Genomic DNA, 21,722 nt, shown 5'->3' with positions numbered 1-21,722 from the left:
TTAATATGCTGGGTCAGTGGGTCACCCGAATTTGAGTTTTGAGCAAGTCTAACTAAGATAATATGCTAGTCCATAACTCGGTCTGATTATGTTTGAGGTTTAGTTTGTGAGTGAATATAGTGTGGTTGTGAATTAAAGAGTTCACCTGGTTTTGGTTAAACATATAAATAATTTTAAATGCAAATGCAGGCTTATTGACATCATACCAGGAATCAGAGGTGTTTTGTTTGTTTCCATGATTTTTTTTTTTTACTTATGTGCCTTTTCACTATCTCACATTGTGTCTGCATCCACATTCACCCCATCCCTCTCCAGGCATTTATCCAGATCACATATGTGGAGCCGTACTTTGACACATACGAGATGAAGGACCGCATCACCTACTTTGATAAGAACTATAACCTGCGGCGCTTCGTCTACTGCACCCCCTTTACCTTGGACGGGCGGGCGCATGGAGACCTGCACGAGCAGTTCAAACGCAAGACCATCCTCACCACCTCCCATGCCTTCCCGTACATCAAAACGCGCATCAACATCATTCACAAAGAGGAAGTAAGTAAACGATATGTTTTTATCCCCGCCGGGTAGATAGCCTGGAGGGAATTATGTGTTTAGTAGTTGTGTGTGTGTGTGTGTGTGTGTGTGTCCACTGCTAATTGCGCATACTACTGGACTTATCAGCCTACAATTTTTTTTGTGCAGTTATGACTGTATGAGCAAGAATCTCTTGTGGTTGCGGTGATTAAAAACCTTTGAAAAACACATTTTCGTTACCGCTGCCCCCTCTCCTCATTCTCTCTCTGGCTCGCTCAACCAACACTGCTCTCTGTCGCTGCCCAATCTAAGTCAACTGTGCACATGCGCGACTCACTTCTACAGTTGACTTGGATCGAACAGCGACATGATCGTGATAATCCAAAAAATGTGTAAGTTATAAAGGAACAACTTCCTCTACGGAGGGGGTGTGCCAAGATGGTGGAGTGAATGGTCGAACGTATTGCAGGCTCTGAGACCTTTAAGGACCTTCAAATCATCGAAACGTACAGTCAAACTTTAAAAATATACAGTTGCCATCATGCACGAAGTCTTGACATCAAGAAAGAATACTTCAACATATCTTAAGTTCCATTTCTTAACGTGAGTGAATTATGGCTAGAGCTAGTGAAGATCATGGCTACTCATTAGCCACTCTTCAACAAGCGTGTGATGAGGAGGATATCGTTTGGATGGAACAACAAAGAGAAGAAGTTTCCCAGAACCCGACTCATGACTCATGACCAGACAGGCGATGTACTCTGTTGAAAAGCCCAAGCCCAAAGAAAATTAAGAAATCTTCTGTTCAGGGGGAAGACGTGTCCAACAGTGTCCTCTTAAATGCCAGAGTCTCACTCGTGAATTTGATACCCAAGGTAACCATATCCAAGCTTTCGAGGGGCAATTGAAGGAAAATACCAAGGCGTTCATCAAAATCAAAGAGTCGGTTGACGCAAATATGTTAGCCTTGAAAGGAATAATAGAAGACATGGACAAATTGAAGAAGCAGGTGGTCACACTACAGAAATAGAATGCCGCACTGCATGAATCATGTCTGGAGCATGCAAGGTACAAGTGGAGATGGCCGTTTGGGCTGAATGGCATCCCCGAGAGAGAGGGGGGAGACATCGGAGAAGAAGTGATTAGGATCCTGACCAAGGTTGTCCCCCCTCTCAAATGAGAAACTGCAAAACACGGTGGATACAGTGCACAGGCTGGGCCAAAAAATGAGAGTCAACAGGCAGATCATCTTACAGTTTTCTATGAGAACTGTCCGCGATCAAGTTTGGAAGATGTCCAAAAATGCCAACGTCTGCCACAAGATGAAACTCTGCTATAGGGACGACTTCTGTAAAGAGGACTGAGAAGCCCATGCTCATCTTTGGCCAAAAGTCAAGGAGGATAGGAAAAGGGGACTTAAAGCTTATCTGCAGGATAGCTGTGCTGTCATTAGTCGGCGGAAGAAGTGCATCGTCATCAATTGTTGGAGGTATACATTGTTATTGACAAAAATGTTTTAGTGTATGTAGCTAAGCCTACATGACAAGGGGGGGCTATTGGCGTTGTATGCTAATTCTACATTACATCACTTTTACTATTCACAACAATTAGCTTGTTTCAAGCTTTGTTCTTCATAACCAACTAATGGGGCTCAATAGTGTTTGGCTGTTGGTTGATAGAAACATAATTCTGGAAGGTTAGTGCTTATTTTAATCCTGCATAGAGTTAGTGAACACATTCAATTTATATTGTATGGTATTTTCCTTGTTATTGTTAAATGTTAGAGGTTAAAGGAATAGCACAAAGGGCAAGGCAGTAATTCATTAATTCTTTTTTGCAAGGAGTTGCTCCTTGCAAAAAAGAATTAATGAATTACTTAAGGATTACTTAAGGATTACTTAAGGAGCAACCAAGGGTTAATTGTTTTTCCTTCAAGAGACGCATTTTATTGATAATGATATACGTTTTTGGAAATCCCAATGGGGTAGTGTCGACATTTCTCTCATGGTACTCCATATTCACTGGGTGTGACAATTTTATTGAATCGACTGGATGGCAAAGTTATGGATCATAAGAGTGATATTGGGGGCCACTGGCTTATGATTATCATTGAACTTAATGATTGTAACTATATTCTGGTGAATATATATAGTTATATTAATCGGGCCAAAACGAGGAGATTGATTTCTAGGATTGACTATTGGAAGAAAGCTATTGTCGCGGGTGACTCTAACGTGGTCCCAGACAAATGGCAAGACAGTCTTCCTACCCAGTTCAACCCTCATTCATTTGATATCTTACTTTCCCAAATCACTTGGTCTTGTTGATATATGGCATAAAATTAATCCAGAAAAGAAACAATACACACAGAGTAACAACACAATGTGGACTCAATGTTCTAAATTAGATTTCTGGTTAATAGCAAGCAATTTAGTCGAATTGTCCTCTAATTGTGATGTTTGTCCTTCTCCCCTTACTGACCATTGTGTTATTACGGTTTACCACAACCTAGGATGTTCCACTGGAAATTCAACAGTAATTTATTGAAAAGCAATTCACTTTGTAACAGGATCTTATCCTTGAATATATGAAAAAAAATAGACAGGCCAAAACGGTAATAAATATACTATATGTTAATAATTGTTTGAGTGAAGCTCAGGAGACGATTGATGATCACATATCCATCCATTATCCAAACCGCTTATCCTGCTCTCAGGGTCGCGGGGATGCTGTAGCCTATCTCAGTAGTCATTGGGTGGCAGGCGGGGAGACACGCTGGACAGGCCGCCAGACCATCACAGGGCCTCGCCAGACCATCATAGCGCCCCGTCAGGCCATTACAGGGCCCCGCCAGGCCATCACAGGGCATAGTTCTAAGTACTGTAATCAAGAGGCTGTTTTTTTACCCTTGGTTTGTTAAAGGAACAGACCCCAAAAATAGATGAGAGTTTCAAAGGGCTAACAGAAGCTGAAATTACTATAGCGGAGTGGGACACTGCCATTTGTCAGATGCCTAATGGAAAGTCACCGGGCCCAGATGGTCTCACAACAGAGTTTTATAGACACTTCTGGACTGAAATTAAAGATCTGATTAATGATGCTTTTAAAGAATGTATAGACAACTCGTATTTTGTCATCATCTATGAAACAAGATGTCGTCATGCTTATACCAAAACCGAACAGAGATCAGTTATCCTTGGACAATTGGAGGCCTGTTACACTCCTTTGTGAAGATTACAAGCTTCTAGCACATATTTATGCTAAGAGACTTAATAGACCTAGGCGGACCCTCGTGCATGTGCACACATGCGCACGGTGGACTCCGATTGGGCAGCGACAGAGAGCAGCGCTTGGCGAGCAGGCTAGAGTGAATGGCGAGAGGGAGTGGCGACAGCACAAACATTTTTCAAAGGTTTGTAATCACTGCAAACACGAGAGGTTCTTCATCATACAGTCATGACTGTGCACAAAATATTTTAGGCTGATAGGTCCAGTAGTTTGCGGGATTAGCTGCAGACAGACAGACACACATACACGTGCTCACGCCCGCGACTAATCGCATAATAAAGACGTGTTAAGGTTAAACCAAAATGGTCACAATAGCAAACTTTTTTCTTTTTTTTTTGGAACGTGCAAGTTCATATTAGACTTGGTTGCATTCATGCAAGAGTCCGTCTAGGAGGCTGCACATCCATAGACTGACAGACAAAATGTTTTTATTTGGTTGATTTGTTTAGCTTGAGTGCTGCATATTAAAAAACTTTTTATTCATATTTCCCGTTCAATCGACTTGGGCGCTGCACAAAAGTCTTATAATGCCAGGAAAAGCACTGGTTTTTCTGTCTGTGTGAGTATGTCTGTCCACTGCTAATCTCTCATACTACTTACTGGGCCTGTCGGCTTAATAGCTTTGTGCAGTTATGACTATATAATCAAGGACCTCTTGTGGTTGTGGTCATTCAAAACCTTTGAAAAACCTGTTTTGTACCACAGTTGAGCGTTCACTCCTCAGCTGGTTTTTTGCCCGAGTCCAAGCACCAGAGAAGTGAAGATACGCCTGGCGGGGGTCGGCACTCTACTGAGTGTGCTCTTCCAGTTACTTTGCATGTGTTTCACCTCGGGGTGCTTGTGTGATCTACAGTTTAAAAGGGGCCATGCCATGTGCTGTCTTCTTGCTGTCGGCACCTACCGTGGTCAGTAAAGCCTCATGTGTGTGCTGCCATGTTTCAGATCATATCCATGCCAATTGAGGTAGCCATAGAGGACATGCAGAAGAAGACTCAGGAGCTGGCCTTCGCCACCCACCAGGACCCTGCTGATGCCAAAATGCTGCAGATGGTCCTACAGGGCTCAGTAGGCACAACTGTCAACCAGGTGAAGTGATAAAAGAACAAAATGGACCCAATAGTCATTATTTTCTGGCATGTAAAGCATTTAATGAGGGTTAATTAATTTTGCGTGTTAATTAATTTTATAGAATATCTTTTTTGTCAGTTTATGACACAAGTACTGACAGTTTGTTAACACCAAACATGACAATTTGTGTCATTACCATTCCGTTTTTGTTTTGCGTGCTTATGAAACGGTATTCACTGAAGTAACACAATAGTATTTAGTGTTAAAATGGCTGTAAAGGTTGTGGATTATTTGAAACTACTGAGTAATTCATCTGTATACACCCAAATCTCCTAGAATCAGAACAGTATATGTTGAATAAATGGACTCGTGCTGCGTTTGTCAGGGACCTCTGGAAGTTGCCCAGGTGTTCCTGTCAGAGATCCCCAGTGATCCAAAGCTGTACAGACACCACAATAAGCTACGTCTCTGCTTCAAGGACTTCACCAAGAGGTAAGGCTAGCAGGCAGTGGCTCGAAGAACACATTTGAAGGTGTATTTAAATTGCTTGAGGATTTTTTTTTTTTTGCTGTTCATTTTTTATGCAAAAGCAAGAGAAATGGTGTACCCCGTTTTCAAGAGAATTTACATAATTTTCCAAGTTGATTTCAAGTTAGAAACTAATAATTCCTGAATAAATCCGTGGTTTCTTTCAATTTGCAAATTGAGACCTGCCTATTGTCAATACTCATGTTTTCATTTTGAAATTTAGTATCCTTTTAAGCACAGGTTGGGTCCAGTAAAATTTAAATGTTTCATTAAAAACATTAAAAAAAAACTTATTAATGAATGAGAGAATGTGACTCTTCGAACAAGTTTGTAGCTCCAGGTATTTTGCATCAAGATGCTCGACTTTAGCTGTTCTGACCTTCAGCCAATAGGAAATGTTGTTTTGGACGTAATCTCTAATGTCTTAAACACTGTTCTTGTCATGCGTCATATCCCACACCCAAGGCTCAGCGTTTTTCGGTTTTTAGTTTTCAAAGCCACCCAGCATGCCGAATTTCACCACAAGAGGACACTGTTACATAACCTCACACGAACAGGAACAACTTTTGGATCCGTGGAAACATAAAATCCGGGCGAAAATCAGTTTAAACTGATCTGCTCCTTCAAAAAAATCTGGGTATTTTTCGGTGAAAATCGGTAAAAACCGAAAATGCTGAGCCTTGCCCACACCCCATGATGGTTTGACTTCTAGCCCTTTGTTAAAGTAATTTAAACTTGGAAATTTGTATACTTTCAGTTGATTTTCCTGTCTCGAGTGATGAACCAGGAAGCTGTTCAGTCCAGAACTGACATACTGGCATTTTACGCAATTTCTCTATCAAAGGTGTGAAGATGCCCTGCGAAAGAACAAGAGTCTGATCGGTCCAGATCAGAAAGAGTACCAGAGGGAGCTAGAAAGAAATTACCACCGACTCAAAGAGGCACTGCAGCCCCTCATCAACAGAAAGATCCCTCAGCTTTATAAACCAGTCTTGCAGATAAACTCACACAGGTAGGGTGGACCGGGGGTTCTCGGAGTGCACGCGCACACGTGTGTGTATGTGTGTGTGTGTGAGAAAAGAAAACGCAGTGAGAGCAGGTTAGTCTGAGATAGTGTGTGCATGAGCAATAGAGACTGTGTCAAAGTGACTGAGGGCAAGAGAGCATTGCATGGCAAATTGAATCTTATTTATTAAAATTTTGTTTCTGCTTCTGTAAAAATCATGCAGCAAACGGACAGCTTGACAAGGTAGCTCATCATTTATAGACTATACTTTGTAATGCTGTTTCCCCCCCCCCCTCCTTTCCCTGTATTTATGTCGTTCGGCTTTGTCATTGTTATTCGTATCAGTTTTAAGTGTGACTTTAAAACCTTTGTGGCACAGATCCAAGGATTAACGTTCTACTAGTCTGTGAACCTGCTGTGTCTTAGACCGGGAGGACTGTCCTTACTAGTCGGAATCGCCTTAGAAGGGAACGGAAGCGGAGCCAAGTAAAACCAGACAGTCTCGAGTTCAGTCAATGTCCAAAAACATACGATTTAGACAACAACAACAAAAAGATTGGATCTTTGCCTCAGGGTTGAAAATGAGGCTTTTGTGCTTGGTTTAATCAAGACATTTTGCTTTGTTTCAGAGATTCCTTCAGCCGAATGAGTCTCCGCAAGCTTGACATTTGAAGAGCGGGAGAGAGGGGGGATGCACAAAGAAACAAAAAACAAAACAAGAGAACTGCAACATTAATTTATTCCTGAGTGTAGATAGGAGCGTCTCCTGGAAGTCAGTCAGTGTTCCTGATGGTGAGCTAAAAGAAAGGTGAAAAGTATTACGGCTCGGTACGTCATTCCAGTGTCTTAATTTGTTTACAGATGACCTGTTACACAATCAGTGGGACGAACAAGAGAATTGTAAAGGGATATCTTGACGTTTTTAATTTTGTTTTACTTTGACAGGCATTTGTCACATGAGGAATTCTACATGTGTTCCTCAGCGGCCCTTCAGTGTTTGTATTCCTTATTAAAACCAAAGGAAAAAAAATGTTGGTAGCAAGCGAATGAGCTGCAGCCTCGTGGTACTCCATTGGCTTTTAATGAGGAATCTTATCTATTTCAGTTAATTCAAGTGCCATACAGCACCCCCCCCCCCAAAAAAACTGACAAGTGTCTGTGAAAAAGGTACTATTTATAAAGTCAAGGTATCTTTTTAATTGCATATAATTGTGTCAAATCTGTATTCAATTTCATGTGTGCACTTTTTATTACAGTGTAGCGATGCATTTTACAACGCAAATGTTTACTATTTAATCCAAAATGTTGAAAAAAAGAACATGCAAAAATTTTACCATTATTTATCATAATGCTTTATCAGTTTTAGTTTTAAGCTACATCATTTTTAAGTTAATGACTTGTTTTAATTTTCCTTGAATAATTTCATGTAGTTTTTGTTTAAATATTTTACTAAAAATATTTTAATGTCCAATCGTGTCTACTGTTTTGAAATGATGGGGATAAGAGCCGTTAATGGATGTGTGGTGAGATGTCACTGATGCTACTTTGGAGAAAAAAACTCACTTCATTGTTAATGGTCCAAGTGTTAAAGCCGTTTATTCTGTTCCCACAGCAGCAAGGAAGGAGACTAGTGGCAGCAAGGAAGGAGACTAGTGGAAGGGACAAAATTAATGTGAAGGTACAAAAGTTTATTGCTTATGGTACAAATCTGCTAGCATTTATAAAAAATACAGTTAACAGCACAGTTAAGCTGAGATGAGGTACAGTTAAACTACAGGGACACCACAGGTGTTTATTCAACGCTGGCATCACTTTACCTTTAACCAATTGTGTGCACTGTCCAAAAACTAAATTGAGACAGACTTGCATAAAGATCTGATTTATGAAGAATTAACTGAATGAATACTCACATCTTAACGACCAATGTGCCATTAACTGAAAAGATTACCTACATCCTCGGCTTTATCCCTTATGCAATGAATGGATAAACCTAGTTTACCCGCAGAACCTGAAAAAGGAAATGGCACCTTTACAGGAAAACACATTGAAAAAAATTTACAATTTCATTTACCAGACATTTTATTATCCAAAGCGACATACATCTGAGTTAATGCCCCACAAGCAAGGATCTAGTCAGGAGGCGACAACCAAGTTAAGTGCCAAAAAACCAGGTTCAAGTCCGATAGGACATAGGTATCAACAGGCAGTGCACAAAGGCAATGCATAGGGTGCATAGAAGCGATTTTTTTTTTAATACCATCAGGTGTGGAGGTGTTGGTGTTGGTCTTTAGTGTCTTCTTAAAGATGGGGAGGGACTCAGCGGATCGAATGGAGTTTGGTAACTCATCCCACCACCGGGGAACTACAGAAGAGAAGAGTCTGGCTAGTGACTTAGGGCCCCGTTGTTTCGGAAGTGCCAGGCGCCTTTCATTGGCAGAGTGTAGTGAGCGGGACTGAGTGTAGACCTGAATGAGGGAGTTCAGGTAGGTGGGAGGCGTTTTTGTTGCCGTTTCGTAAGCGAGCATTAAGGTTTTGAATTTGATGCGGGCAGCAACTGGGAGCCAGTGGAGGGATATGAACAGCGGGGGGACATTAACCATACAGTTATCAGTAGCCCCACCCCCCACCACACATACACAACACACCCTGAAGAACAAGTGGGGGACAACTGTCTAAGTCATTGTTAGAGAGCCATGTGTATGCAGGTTTTCTTTTTGATCCAACAAATCAGTTAACTGTCAACCAGACAGGAAAACAGTTCAATAAAATCAGCTGGTGTACCGTTGGGTTGAGATGACAACCTGCATACACATGGCTCTCCCCATGGCACATGACTGTCACTGGTCAAGTTCAATTCAAACTGGCGGTAAGACACATGACATGGATAGGGGAGGATTTCCCCTCCTCCTAGCCAGTATACATACATATGGCAACTTGTCTGCTATAGGGGAGTGAAAGGTAAACTCAGGTGAAATTATCCAGTTAACTACCTCAAACTGACGGTACTTGGGACACTTCTGATCAGAATGTTAACATTGTCCCAATGCTAATATTCTGAATAATAGAATGTTAACATGTAATGTTAATATTCTATTATTCAAATTCACACGAGTTACACAGTGCACTGGAAATGCATGTGATGAATCCTCAAGACCTCTTGCTTGGCACCAATCAAATTGTATAAAGGGCCAATAAAGGGACACACCATGTCCCCATTAAATCCAACAAGCAGGCACTAACTAAATTTTAAGTCTTATTTGACAGCATTGCTATGGCACAATTTTCTAGAGTTGTACATTGTATAGACAAAAGATTTCCTTTGCTTCTCAGCAGTTTACATACTCAAACTTGGTATTGTTCATAACGTTGCATCTTAAGAGCTTATCCAGAGCACTCTTTCTGCTCACACCCCAGAACTATTAAGTGTGACAGATACAATCAACAGTACTTAAAATGTGTGTTTTAATATGTCCATAGCTTTGATTTTGGCATGTTATTTCACTATTTTGTGGTCAGCTTGAAAGGATAAATGTATCACTTAGTCCAACATATAAAAGACAGTTCACTCTTCTGCATAGACCATAGAAATTCCATTCTCGATATATGTACAAAGATTAATGTGTTCTTATTTATATAATCACACACGCTTAAAATTGGAGTGGATCAGTGCAAGGTAGTTATTGACAAGAGGTTGGGACAGAAATGGACAGAAGTCAAGCAAAAATGTTTTCTGACAAAAGATTTTTACATGTGGAACTACTTTGTCACCTTCAACAGCTTATTAAGTTCTTCAACCCCAAAAAGGTCATATTCTTTACCCTGCCCTGTGACTGGAGAGGAGTTCAGAGTGTTTTCCTTACTTCTATCTTTTCTAAATCAGGGAATATCGAATTCTATCTACACCCACTACGCCTCCATGTTTGCATATGGAATGGCCATAGGTTGTCATCTCAAATGTTATGAGTGCCAAACTGCATTTCCAAACTGAAAAGGAATCCAAAATGTTCAAGGTGAGATAAACCTCTTTATTAGAAAGAACCTGAAACATATTTCAAAAAGAATTCTGGACAGCGACAGAATACTGAAGCCCATTTAAAAGAAATGGGACAGGCAGCAGAAGGCTGCGTTCTCCCAGTCACAGATCTGGACATCCATAAGTGGCTCCATGGGCATGTTTTGGGTGGGTCCCCAAATCACAAAGAATAGTAGTATTTTTTTGATGGGTGAAGGCAAGACACACAAGAAGTCAAGACTTGACATTTAAGTCCCAGGAAGAAAACAGTCTCTCTGACACAGATGATAATATGGCAGCCAGTATTTGTTATTAACCTTTTTGAAAATGAATAAGTTGAGTTTATTTAGCTTACCCAAACACTTCGCTTGGTATATTTCACAGCCCTTTCCGGGTGTTCAGTGGACAGACAGCCTGATCAGCACACACTACAAATCTCCCAAAGTCAACAGCGTACTCCGTGTCTGGCTTAGTGTCCAGGGCCAGGCATTCTCCTGTAGAAGAGCAGGTAAGGAGTGGATGTGGAGCAGGTCTCAGGGGAGCAGGCTCTCAGAAAATCTTCCTCTTCGAACAAACGCACCTCAGAGTCATCAAACAGCAACCATTTGCCCTCATACCGCAGGAGACTATTCAGCACCTGCTGGTCTGTGGCCTCCGTCCTGCCACAGCCCGTTGATGAAACTTCCTTGTTGCTGACTGAATCTCCAGCCTCAGGCTCCTTTCTCAGCCCAGTTTCTGTTTTTGGCTCCAAGCTACTGGTTGTTCTCCTGTGCCTGGAAGTCTCGGTCACCCCGCTGCTGTTTGGTTTGTCTGCCTGTTTGCTGCTGTTTGAGAGCTCATAACTCGATACACTCCTTTGGCCCCCTAGGAGCCCCACTCCAACCTCAGACAACTTTTTGCCCCCTGCTTTGCTGGCAATGCCACAGGCTGAACTGCAGTTAGCGTCTGCTCTGTTCTGTCCCCTTTCGCCAATGCTGAAAGACACCTCCCCGTCGTCATACCTCAGCACCTCCTCTTTCTGCTGTGTCACCCCACCACCTTCCCTTGTCTCCTCTTGTCCTTTTTTGTCCCATGGCCAGAGCCTTACATCTTTCAGATCCGACATGCGAATGTAGGTGGTGTAATGACCACTACTGATGGTGACACCGCTGTGCATGACCACGGCAAAAAGCTGGTAGTTTCTCCCCTCACTAGACGAAGGCCGTGTGCACCACTCCTCTAGGGAGAGAGTTAGGGGGGTCTGTAAGGGAGTGTTCACCTTTGACAGGCCAGCATATGGGTCCAGTCTGGGAAACGAAGAGAATAACGCATTGTTATTTATAAAACAGGTTAATAATGTTCACATTTTTAGGATTTTGTTTTTAAAACCCGCTTAAGCAATTGTTACACCCCGCTCCATCACCTTTTAGTAGTCTATCATTGGTGGTTCAAAATTGCTACTACCACAGCTAGATGGTGGAGAGATTCATGAACGATTCCCGAGCAAGAGTGCTGACACTTAAAAAAAATCCAATCACCAAGCATTTATGAACCAACTGAATCAAAATGGGTCAGGGGTTAAGTTTAGATAGTGGTTAAGTTTAGGGTTAAGGTGAGATAGTTATGTTTATGGTTAAGATTAGGTTGTCATGTTGAACATGTAATTTGTCAAGTGAGAAAAAAAATAATGATACCACTCGCACACATGAATTATTCATGATCCTTCTTCACCAGCCTGGAAAAAGAAATGGCTGCTGGTTGATCTTGCTAGAAGTTGCGAATGTGCAACCACTTATGTCCAAGTGGGGAGTGCTCCATGACCATGGAGCTTTTCTTTCAAAAGCCCAGGAAAATTACATGCTCCAAGGCAGAATGGAGCCTATGTCACAGTGGCTTCTTAGTGTTATGTGTAGTTGTAGTGTTATGAGAGAGTATTTCTTAGTGTTATGAGAGTCATTAACCTTGACATTTACCCTGATCACAACTACAAATATGCAGCTACCTGGGCCTCCAGAGCTCACTTGGTGTCAGCAGACATACCAAAAACCTCCGGGCAAATTCACACGCACATCACACAATGAACATAATAAATGTATCTTGAACAATTCTAAGGTAGTTTTAAGTAATTCCATTGGCGGTGTGCACAAATATGAATCCTGGCAGCACGCACACACAACAGCACTGCTGTTGAAGAAAAATTCTAAGTTAAACTAGAGCTGGGCGATAAATCGATTTTATCAATTTATTGGAATGTATGGTTTACGACAACCTTTAAAAATTAAAATCGATTTTCCCAACTTGGGTAATTATGGTATTGAACCACCTCCCATTCCCAGCTTCCGAAGGCCCCCCCCAAGAGTTCTCTTCGCTTCAGACAGGTCAAGATGACAGCATGCGCTAAGAAAAGTGAGGATTTCGTTCCCAATAAAGGTACCGTCTCCTCAACTGTAAGGAAGTGGTTCGGTTTTGCAGCATCCAACCTTGAGCAAACCACTGTCCACTGTAAAGTTTGTCTAAAGTCTGTGGTAACTAAAGGCAGCAGCACGACTAATTTATTCCAGCATCTCAAACAGAGGCATGCAGCTGAGTGGGGGAAGTGTGGTTCTGCCAGTTGTACAAGACAGCGGCAGCCCTAAAACACCCACTAAAAAGCAGGTAACATTAGCAGAATCATTTTCCTATAGTATCCCATATCAAAAATGAATTAAAATCACAAATCTCGTGTGGAAAAATCTTGAGATTTTATTTTTAGGCCATAACGCACAGCCCTAGGTTTAACAGTGCCTGGACATTTGACTAGTCCAAACACTTCATACGTTCAAGGTTTGAGACTTGGCATATATTTAGTCAAGGGCTTCATGAGAAAGTAGCGAGAAACCAGTCATCAAAAGTTGGGTTCATTAACCACCAGCTATTGACAGGAAGAAAAAAAAGAAAAAGAAAAAAAAAGCTGACTACTCACTCCAAACCGTTGGCAGAGAAGCACTTGAGGTGAATGGTGATGACTTCAGGAGTTTTGTCAAACAGAAGACTCCTCTCAGCCTCTGTGTAATGGTGGCACGTCTCACAGAAGTACTTATCTTCCCCAACAATGCGCTCCACTGAAGCAAACTGGGAGATGGCCCATTTAAGAGTCTTCAACTCTGATTTCGGATCTGGTGAGACTGGGGAGAGGGAGGATATTTTCAATCTATTGACACCTAAAAGTTTGCAGGTCTGACTTGGACTCCCGAGAGACAAGGAGGCAGGAAGAAGTGGTAGTATGCTTTTTATGAGATCTGTTTCATTCTGTTTTCTATATATGCCCCTTGGCCAGGTCATTCAAAATCCTGATGTTTTAACATTTCTATGCTGACGACACTCAGTAATACATGCCACGAAAACCCACAGATCCTAGCGGCCTAGCAAATCTCATAACTTGCCTCTCTGACATTAAATCCTGGATGTCTGAAATTTTCTTAAATTTAATTATAAGTCTTGAGGTCATTCTGTTTGGTCCCCCAAATTCCTTTTGGCACTAAAACTTAGTGGTCTGTCAGATACTTTTTTTTGGGAGGGGGGGGGATTTTTCCCCAATTGTACTTGGCCAATTACCCCACTCTTCCGAACCATCCCGGTCGCTGCTCCACTCCCTCTGCCGATCCAAGGAAGGCTGCAGACTACCACATGCCTCTTCCGATACATATGGAGTTGCCAGCTGCTTCTTTTCACCTGCCAGTGAGGTGTTTCACCAGGGGGATGTAGCATTTGGGAGGATCACGCTATTCCCCCTCCCCACTCCCACCCAAACAGGCACCCCGACTGACCAGAGGAGGCGCTAGTGCAGCGACCAGGACACATACCCACATCTGGCTTCCCACCCGCAGACACGGCCAATTGTGTCTGTAGGGACACCTGACCAAGCCGGAGACAACATGGGAATTTGAACCGGGACCCTACGCTACCCGGACACCTGTCAGGTAGTCTTAAGCAGGCTGCTACGAATCTTGGGGTAATATTCGATGCTAACCTCGGTTTTGATAATCAAATCAAGCAGTTCAGTCATGCTTTCTCCAGCTCAAGGTAATCTCTATTCTCGGCTTGATTATTGTTATGCACTTTACTCGGTTATCAGCAAGGGCTCCCTCCACCGTCTGCAGTTGGTACAAAATGCTGCTGCTCGGCTCATTACCGGGATAAAAAGGCATGACCATATCACTCCCTGCTTGCCTCCCTACACTGGCTCCCCGTTATATTTCGAATTGATTTTAAAATTTTATTGCTCACCTTTAGGCCTTAAACGGTCTTCCTCCTACATACATTTCTGATTTATTGACCTGGTATACGCTCTCTCGACCATTATGATCCACAGATGGAGCCCTGCTGGTTATTCCCAGGTTTCGGTTTGTCCCAAAGGGAGCTCGGGCTTTTTCTGTTAAGAGCCCCCGCACGATGCAATTCTCTTCCTATTAAACTAAGACAAATCAAGTCTCTAGCTTCTTTTAAATCTCGTCTTAAAACTTTTTTTTATGAAAGCTTTTACTTATGTTTGATATTTGTTTCTATTTATTTCTATTGTTTTTATTTTTACTCTTATTTTTGTAACTGATTAACAAATTGTTCTTCCCTTTTGCTCTCATTATATGGTTTTGTCAGTGCTTTTTATTTTATTTTCTTTCAATTTTTTTTTGTATGTGTCATATTTAACAATTTTATCCTGTTCTGTGAAGCACATTATAACTTTAAGAAAATTGCAATCAATATGAAGTTTATTATTATTCATTCATATACCACAAGTCAAAGAATCAATAAGCTGTTTTTAATCAGACTTTTCAGGATTTGCCAATTTTGAGGGTGACTGGAAGGGGAGGATCAAATGCTACTGGGCTGGTTTGTGAATATGACAATGAAGAACCAAAGACTAACTGACAAAATCTATCAGTTAAGTAAAATCTACCACAATTACAACAGTTTACTGCAGTGCATGTACAGGAATTAAAGTGAATATTTCTTTGTGTCTGTGCTTTTTATTGCCACTGTTAATTTTCAGCCTTTCTGTGCAGTAGTGGCAGCTATACTGTTTTTCCTCCTCACCCTCAGAGAGGTTATCTGGGCTGCTGGGTTGGTCCTCCTGGACTGGGACACTGATGTCTTGAAAGTCCTCCCTCCTCTCTGTGTAGCTCTCACACTCTAGACAGCGTGTCCTCAGAACCAGACATCCCTGAAACAACCGCTCCATCAGGTCCAGACCCTCTGACCAATATAGGAAAGGAAAGAGACATGATTTAATGCAATGGTTTTAGCTCTGGCCTATGGCTGTGTGTGCTGCAGTGTCACTATCTTATATGTGATAAAACAAAAAGAAAAGAAAAGTCTGGTTTAAATCATTTCTTCAATGTCATACTTTTACTCATGACAAGACAAAAACATTTTTTTTCTAGCTTTCTTAAATGTATGGATTTATAAAACACATCAAATTACATTTAATAATAAATAAAAGAATCTGTGTGGCCATCAGAGCAAAATGCAAAAGCAAAGCAAGCCAGTTTATCATATAAAAGGCAATGGTATACAAGAAACCCTGAGGTACTATAAACAACTTTACCTTGAAAAAAAGGACTAATCTGTTGTTTCATAACCCACATTTTTACGCAACACTTTTCCTTATTTACTCATATGCAATATTTATTAATAGAGTAAGTATCTATCAATTGGCTTCACAAGGCTCAACAGGCATTCATTTGTGTTAGTCAGTGGGTGGGGGCCAAACTACTACATTGCAGGTGATTGGATCAGCCTTTAATCAGTCAGAACCGCTAACACCATGACACAGAACCGAAACACCACATTTCCAAACACACGAGTCCGCTAGCGGGTCAATCGATGTGACTAGTTATTATGTCTGCACACAATTCTTACCGTCTTTGTAAATGTCTAATTCTATAGTGGAAGACGCTAACCTCTCCCAGCACTGCCATTGTTGCCATTTTCAAAATGTGGCGCTGCTCGCCGTTATCATCGTAACCATTCCCTATGGTTTGCTGTTAAGTCTGGCTTCCAGCTGCTGCACACAATCGATTCTTTTTGGATCCTTTCAAGACTAATAACTCGTAGCAAACTGAGCTGAGCTCGCAAGGTTTAGGCTGGCTTCATGAGGCTATCTACCAGTGTACCATTTATTTACCCATCTATCTATCCCCCTTAAAATGTTGTTTGTTGGTTTTTACAGTAGCTGCCTCGTACCTTGACTCTTCGCTGCCCATTGATTCTTGTCGTCAACCACGTTCTGTGCGGCAGGCTCTTGGATGTTTTTCCCATTCTGAGTTTGATTCTTGTTCAGTTCATTCTCCGTGTCTAGTTTGCCCTGGTTTTTAGTTCCACTGGTAGAGCTGATCTTCCCCATGCTGTGGAACTTAGAGAAGATACTGGGCTGCTTCACAGAAGGCTTCAGCCAGCTAAGCCTGGCCCTTTTCTTCTTCTTGTCCTCCACATCCACCTTAAGTTCCTTCTCACCTTTCCCCTCCCCCCCACCCCCTCCTTCTTTCTTGCCATTCTGTCTCATTGTTCCATCTTCCTCTTCATCCTGCGTGCTGTCTGTGGTGATGTCACTCGAGGACTTCCTCTTGGAGCGTGTGAATGGTTTATTTTCATTACCACTGTCCCCACCAACATCATATTTCTTGGACTTGACAGATTTTGGCTTCTTTTTGGGATTTCCTGCCTCAGTGTCACTCTTTCGCTTGCCGCTGACTTGGCAGTCTTCCTCAGTGGGAGTTTTGGTTTCAGTTGAAGAACCAATGGGATCCACATTGCTGACATTCTCCGATTTGACTTCGGGTATATTCCTCTCTTCTTGCTGCTCCTTCCTGATGGTGATGCAGGCATCTTGGATATATCCCAGGATGCACTGCAGCACCTCCTGGGCATCATGCTGGAGGTAGCCTTCATACATGGGGTTCAGCTGCCTGCAACCAAAACAAAGTTACTATCCATCCATCCATTATCCAAACCACTTATCCTGCTCTCAGGGTTGCAGGGATGCTGGAGCCTATCCCAGCAGTACAAAGTTACTATACAACATAAAATTTACACAAGTCTGTGGCTGGGTAAAAAATAAACAACAATGTACTATATGGTATTTAAACCATGCGAAAGTGTGCTATCCTTGTATCTCTGAAAACAAACTTCAAATACTGGCAATCTTAGGATGGTATTACATTAAGTAAGGTAGTATTTGTGTTCCAGGAAATCTTGGTGGTCACACATTTCAACACATCAACTAAAATGGCAATAGACCAGTTTAGTACTTGTATATATAACTTACACCAATTGCAAGCGGTAAATCCAAAATGTATTAGCTGGCAAGTCTTCAACACTAGAACGACCGGGATTTGACCCCTACCTAAAACGACCATGGGCAGTCAAAATGACAACCAGTTTTTAAACTCTATATTCTGTCAAGATAAATACCCAATTGAGATATTAATGCATTACATAAGTTAGTATGTCTATTAAGAAACTAACTGACGCCAAAATTAACATTTTAACAACTATTAATAATATTTTTCATATGGCCACTGTCCAACGCCTGTACTGCAACACATTGGTGGTAGTCATGGTGCGCCTGAAACGGCATCTGTAACCAGACATGTTGGCAATAATCAAAAATCAAGTTTAGACTATTTTTCTACACTGGAGAATGCTAGTTTTTTTTCTAGGACAGAGCAATGAACTTCGTGAAGGAAATGATGCGACCAAAAACACGTCATAAATAGTGACATGACACACACGATCACACGCAAATTATAAGCAGTCATGATGATCGCTCATGGTGTTTTAGGTAGATCTTCTAACTTTTTTTGTTCAATTGATCTAAAACTAATTTTAAATGCAAATATATGCAATTTTAGGGGAATTCAGGGAGCGGCAGGTCTGTATTTTTTTATTTTTTTTTACACAAAATTATTAAACTTTGAAAATCCAAAATGGTCATAATGACCGTCTTGGTCATTCTAGTGTTAAGGACCACCAGCAGAAGCCATTACCTGAGTGTGTGCAGTATTTTGCGAGGTGGTGTGGCCAGTTCTCCTTCGCTGTATTTGTCAGGGTTGAGCAGGAAGCTCGACTGGAGCTGCTCCACCGATGTTATCAGGCTGTTGAAGCTCCCAAGCAGCTCCATGTGAGCTGGTAAGGCCTCCTCTGTGCTTTCTGCTTGCTGAAAATATAATAGAGAAAATATTGACCTCTCAAGCTTTGCATATTTAAGAAGCTGTAAATGTTGCTATTAGCAGTTAATAGTCAATATTAACAATATCATATTAATGCACAATGGGACTGACCCAAAACACGCATATAAAACCTATTATCAAAAAAGAGCAACCTTTAAAACTTGCATTCCCCAGTCTCGCTATATAGACCCATTTTCACAACTATATACCCTTTAAAATGATAAAAATATATTAACTGATAATAATTGATGTAATGTTTTTCCTGCAATAATTTCTAGTCAATTTGTGATGTGACATAAGAGAAACTAAGTGGAAATAGATGAGTGATAATGCATGTGATAAGAATACATCAGACCTCCACATCACTTTTAGCAGTTTCTTCCTTTGGCTTGTCTTTTGTTTTGGACAGGCTGTACAGTTTCTTGAGGCCATCTCTGAGCCCTGGACAGTAGTACAACACCTGCAGTGACAAGAAAATGAGATGATGTCAAAGACTTTTACACACTTTTTCCTCCTCTGTTCCTGGCCTCATCTAACCAACATGATTTCGATGAAAAATTTCACCTTTACAAGGCAGCTGCAATTGTACAAGGTAATCTCAACGATGTTGTTTAGCCAACAGTATAATGGCCAGCACACAAATGAAATGCTCTTATGAATATTCTTTGTATTGCTATGTTTGAATAGCAGTATTTCAACTAAAAAAGCAAGCACTTCCAATATAAGAGTACGTGAAATGAAAACCTTTCCACACATAGCCACTTTGTCCAAAACAACCTGTGGTCCCTAGGGAATTAAGTCTGCACAAGCTGTTCTTTTACCTAAGTCAGTTTAATTTTTTACATTTTATTTTTCAGGGTTAGGGTTAAGGGATGGATGTCTTTGATGCCCCTACACAATGCCAGTAAAGTGGGAGGTTGATTGTAATGCGTTTCATCCCAGAAGAAAGCAAAAGCATAGACTTTCTCCTTCAAAGCGGACAGCCACGTGATGGCAGTGTTTATTTTTAATCACAAGGGCAATTAATTTTACCCCCCTAGAGATAAATCAACATGTTTTCAATGTAAAAATATTACGAACGATTTACTACTTTTATGACTTTTATTTTCAATTGAAGTTTAAGACTGTTAATTTGAATAGGGATGCATTCTCATTCAAGTTCTAATGTCAGTAAATACTGACCTGTAAAATACTGTTTAGATAGCAGGTGTTGCCCAAGTTGTTGAGTCCCACAAATGGCATCAAGTTCTCTCTCTTCTCACATGTCAGGAGAGGGCCAGGGGAGGCTGGGCAGGGAGTAGGGCCGGGCACAACTTGATCACTTTTGTTGCAAAATGGGAAATAAAAAAACACAGCATGAGTCGAAAACAAGCAAAGTGATTAGCCACAAGTTACTTTATTGATACAGGTAATGTTCATATTGCAGCTACGCCTGAGTTATTTACAATTATGACATATGTAAGACCATTTTTATACATATTTGTGTAAAAACATAAAAAAATGCTATATAACTTACAATAAACCACATGGTTTTTTTTCGGGGGGGGGTCAGAATGAGTAGGAGTGTGGGGGGGGGGCTGAGTTAGAGGAAAATTGCAATTCTAAGCTGTCTGAATCTCAGTTACCAATTAAGTTACCACTGAAGAGGCTTGATGTGGGGATTTGTAAATCTCTGAATGTCTGAATTTGAACCAAAGAGGCCATCTATGTGAAGAGAACTTGGGGGGGGGGGGCGTTACGAGCAGGTTTGGATGCTAGAGGGCTAGATGATTATTGCAGTTTTCATACTATACCGTAGGTAAGAGGGGATGGAGCCTTAAAAACCATGTCACTAAGTTAATAACATCGTGACATATGAAAAAATCTCAATATGTATTGAACCAGCATCATAATCAGGAGGTATATCTACCAGCCTTAACACTCACCTTGCCATGGGATCTTCAGGTTCTGTTTTACATTCGTCATCTGCCGGAGGCTCAGAAAAGTCCAGCACTCGTTTGGCTTCTTTCTTCTGGAAAAACCTGAGAGACAGTCTACTTTTCTTGACGGGGCTCCCGGGGGCCGTCCCAACGTTTGCACCCTGTAGACCTGGCATCCCTCACGATTTGAGTGGCAACAGCGCACCTCACTGGCAACACAGTAAGAGGTAACTAGAGCGGCAATAGTGAGGGAGGGCGTGAGTGAGCGTGTGCGTGCGTGCGTGTGTGTGTAGTTGGGGGGGGGGAGCACGGCACTATCGCTGAGGCGCCCAAACACAAAATCCAAGTAAATGTGTTAAGTGTGCCAGTATCTGTTTAGAGGCGTTAACAACTAACCGACTAGTTTGACCACGCTCATTACGTTTGGCGTGAAAACATTACGTAACTCGAAAGGTAACGTTACTACCCAACAGCTGGCGCCTTTCTTCATTTGCATCCACCCGTCATCTGGATTGGGTATTTTAAACAAGTTGCGTAACCTCACGAACGCTAAATGGCTGCTAACGTCAACAAACTGTCAAACTATAACCCGCGTTAGAACAATTACACACAAATCCGTGAGAAAAACTGGGTCAACACGGCGCGGTACGCTGAAGCGGCAGGCGAAACTAGACAACATGCCGCGTCTAACGCTTCCTCCAGAGAAACCCGTATATGAACTACCGTGCGTCCTCGGCACCTTCGGTGGCTTACCTTACTGCTTCATTTCAGCTACTTTGAGGGTATTCTCTTTCATTTTGTTCTCCCAAAACGTGAACCCGTCGAAATAGTATTTCACAATTCGGACGGCGCAGGCAGAAGTTGGCGCTTTTTCCTACCGCAAGACCCGACGCTACACTGCCGGTGTCGTTTTAAAACAGTTGACAAATATACTAAAATAACGACGGTATTTATTACCATATATACTTTCAAACTTTATTTGTCATTTTTTACGTGTACTCGTAATTTTTTAAAGCACGCGAATTGGAGAGAAAAAAACCGCATATAGGAAATGTTAGGCTTTTCGTGAGACACCAATTTATCGCAGGACCCTCTATCCATTTCCGGCCACCATTTTTGTAAGGTAAATTGTTTCCTAGCGTGTATGTACCCTGAATAAAAATGTTTTTCGATACGAGGAT

At 41.5% G+C, this 21,722-nt stretch overlaps 2 protein-coding genes across 7 annotated transcripts in view; one reads left to right on the top strand and one right to left on the bottom strand.

The window, feature by feature from the left end:
- Nucleotides 1-7,889, top strand: part of dock7 (dedicator of cytokinesis 7) — a 91,787-nt gene extending 83,898 nt beyond the window's left edge. For all 5 annotated transcript variants that reach the window (XM_056277935.1, XM_056277934.1, XM_056277933.1 and 2 more), the window contains 5 exons: nt 316-552; nt 4,765-4,908; nt 5,276-5,382; nt 6,263-6,430; nt 7,054-7,889. In XM_056277935.1, coding sequence (XP_056133910.1) covers nt 316-552; nt 4,765-4,908; nt 5,276-5,382; nt 6,263-6,430; nt 7,054-7,096 — 699 coding nt within the window. In that variant the 3' untranslated portion in view covers nt 7,097-7,889. The remainder of the gene's footprint in view (nt 1-315; nt 553-4,764; nt 4,909-5,275; nt 5,383-6,262; nt 6,431-7,053) is intronic.
- Nucleotides 7,890-10,003: 2,114 nt separating this feature from the next.
- usp1 (ubiquitin specific peptidase 1) lies at nt 10,004-21,430 on the bottom strand. 2 transcript variants are annotated; one of them, XM_056277194.1, is made up of 9 exons: nt 21,295-21,430; nt 20,548-20,750; nt 19,805-19,943; nt 18,978-19,082; nt 18,440-18,609; nt 16,638-17,359; nt 15,489-15,647; nt 13,378-13,579; nt 10,004-11,722 (listed from the first exon to the last, which is right to left on the bottom strand). In XM_056277194.1, the coding sequence occupies exons 2-9, from the start codon at nt 20,715-20,717 to the stop codon at nt 10,906-10,908; spliced, it is 2,484 nt and encodes an 827-aa protein (XP_056133169.1). In that variant the 5' UTR covers nt 20,718-20,750; nt 21,295-21,430; the 3' UTR covers nt 10,004-10,905. The 2 variants fall into 2 exon arrangements, with proteins under 2 accessions (XP_056133169.1, XP_056133170.1); XM_056277195.1 differs by lacking the exon at nt 21,295-21,430 and having other exon boundaries at nt 20,548-20,786.
- Nucleotides 21,431-21,722: the final 292 nt, after the last annotated feature.

This window comes from Lampris incognitus, chromosome 3 (genome assembly GCF_029633865.1).
Source record: "Lampris incognitus isolate fLamInc1 chromosome 3, fLamInc1.hap2, whole genome shotgun sequence".
NCBI classification, from domain to species: Eukaryota; Metazoa; Chordata; class Actinopteri; order Lampriformes; family Lampridae; genus Lampris; species Lampris incognitus.
The sequence above is the reverse complement of the archived record's forward strand: the minus strand, read 5'-3'. Positions and strand labels throughout refer to the sequence as shown.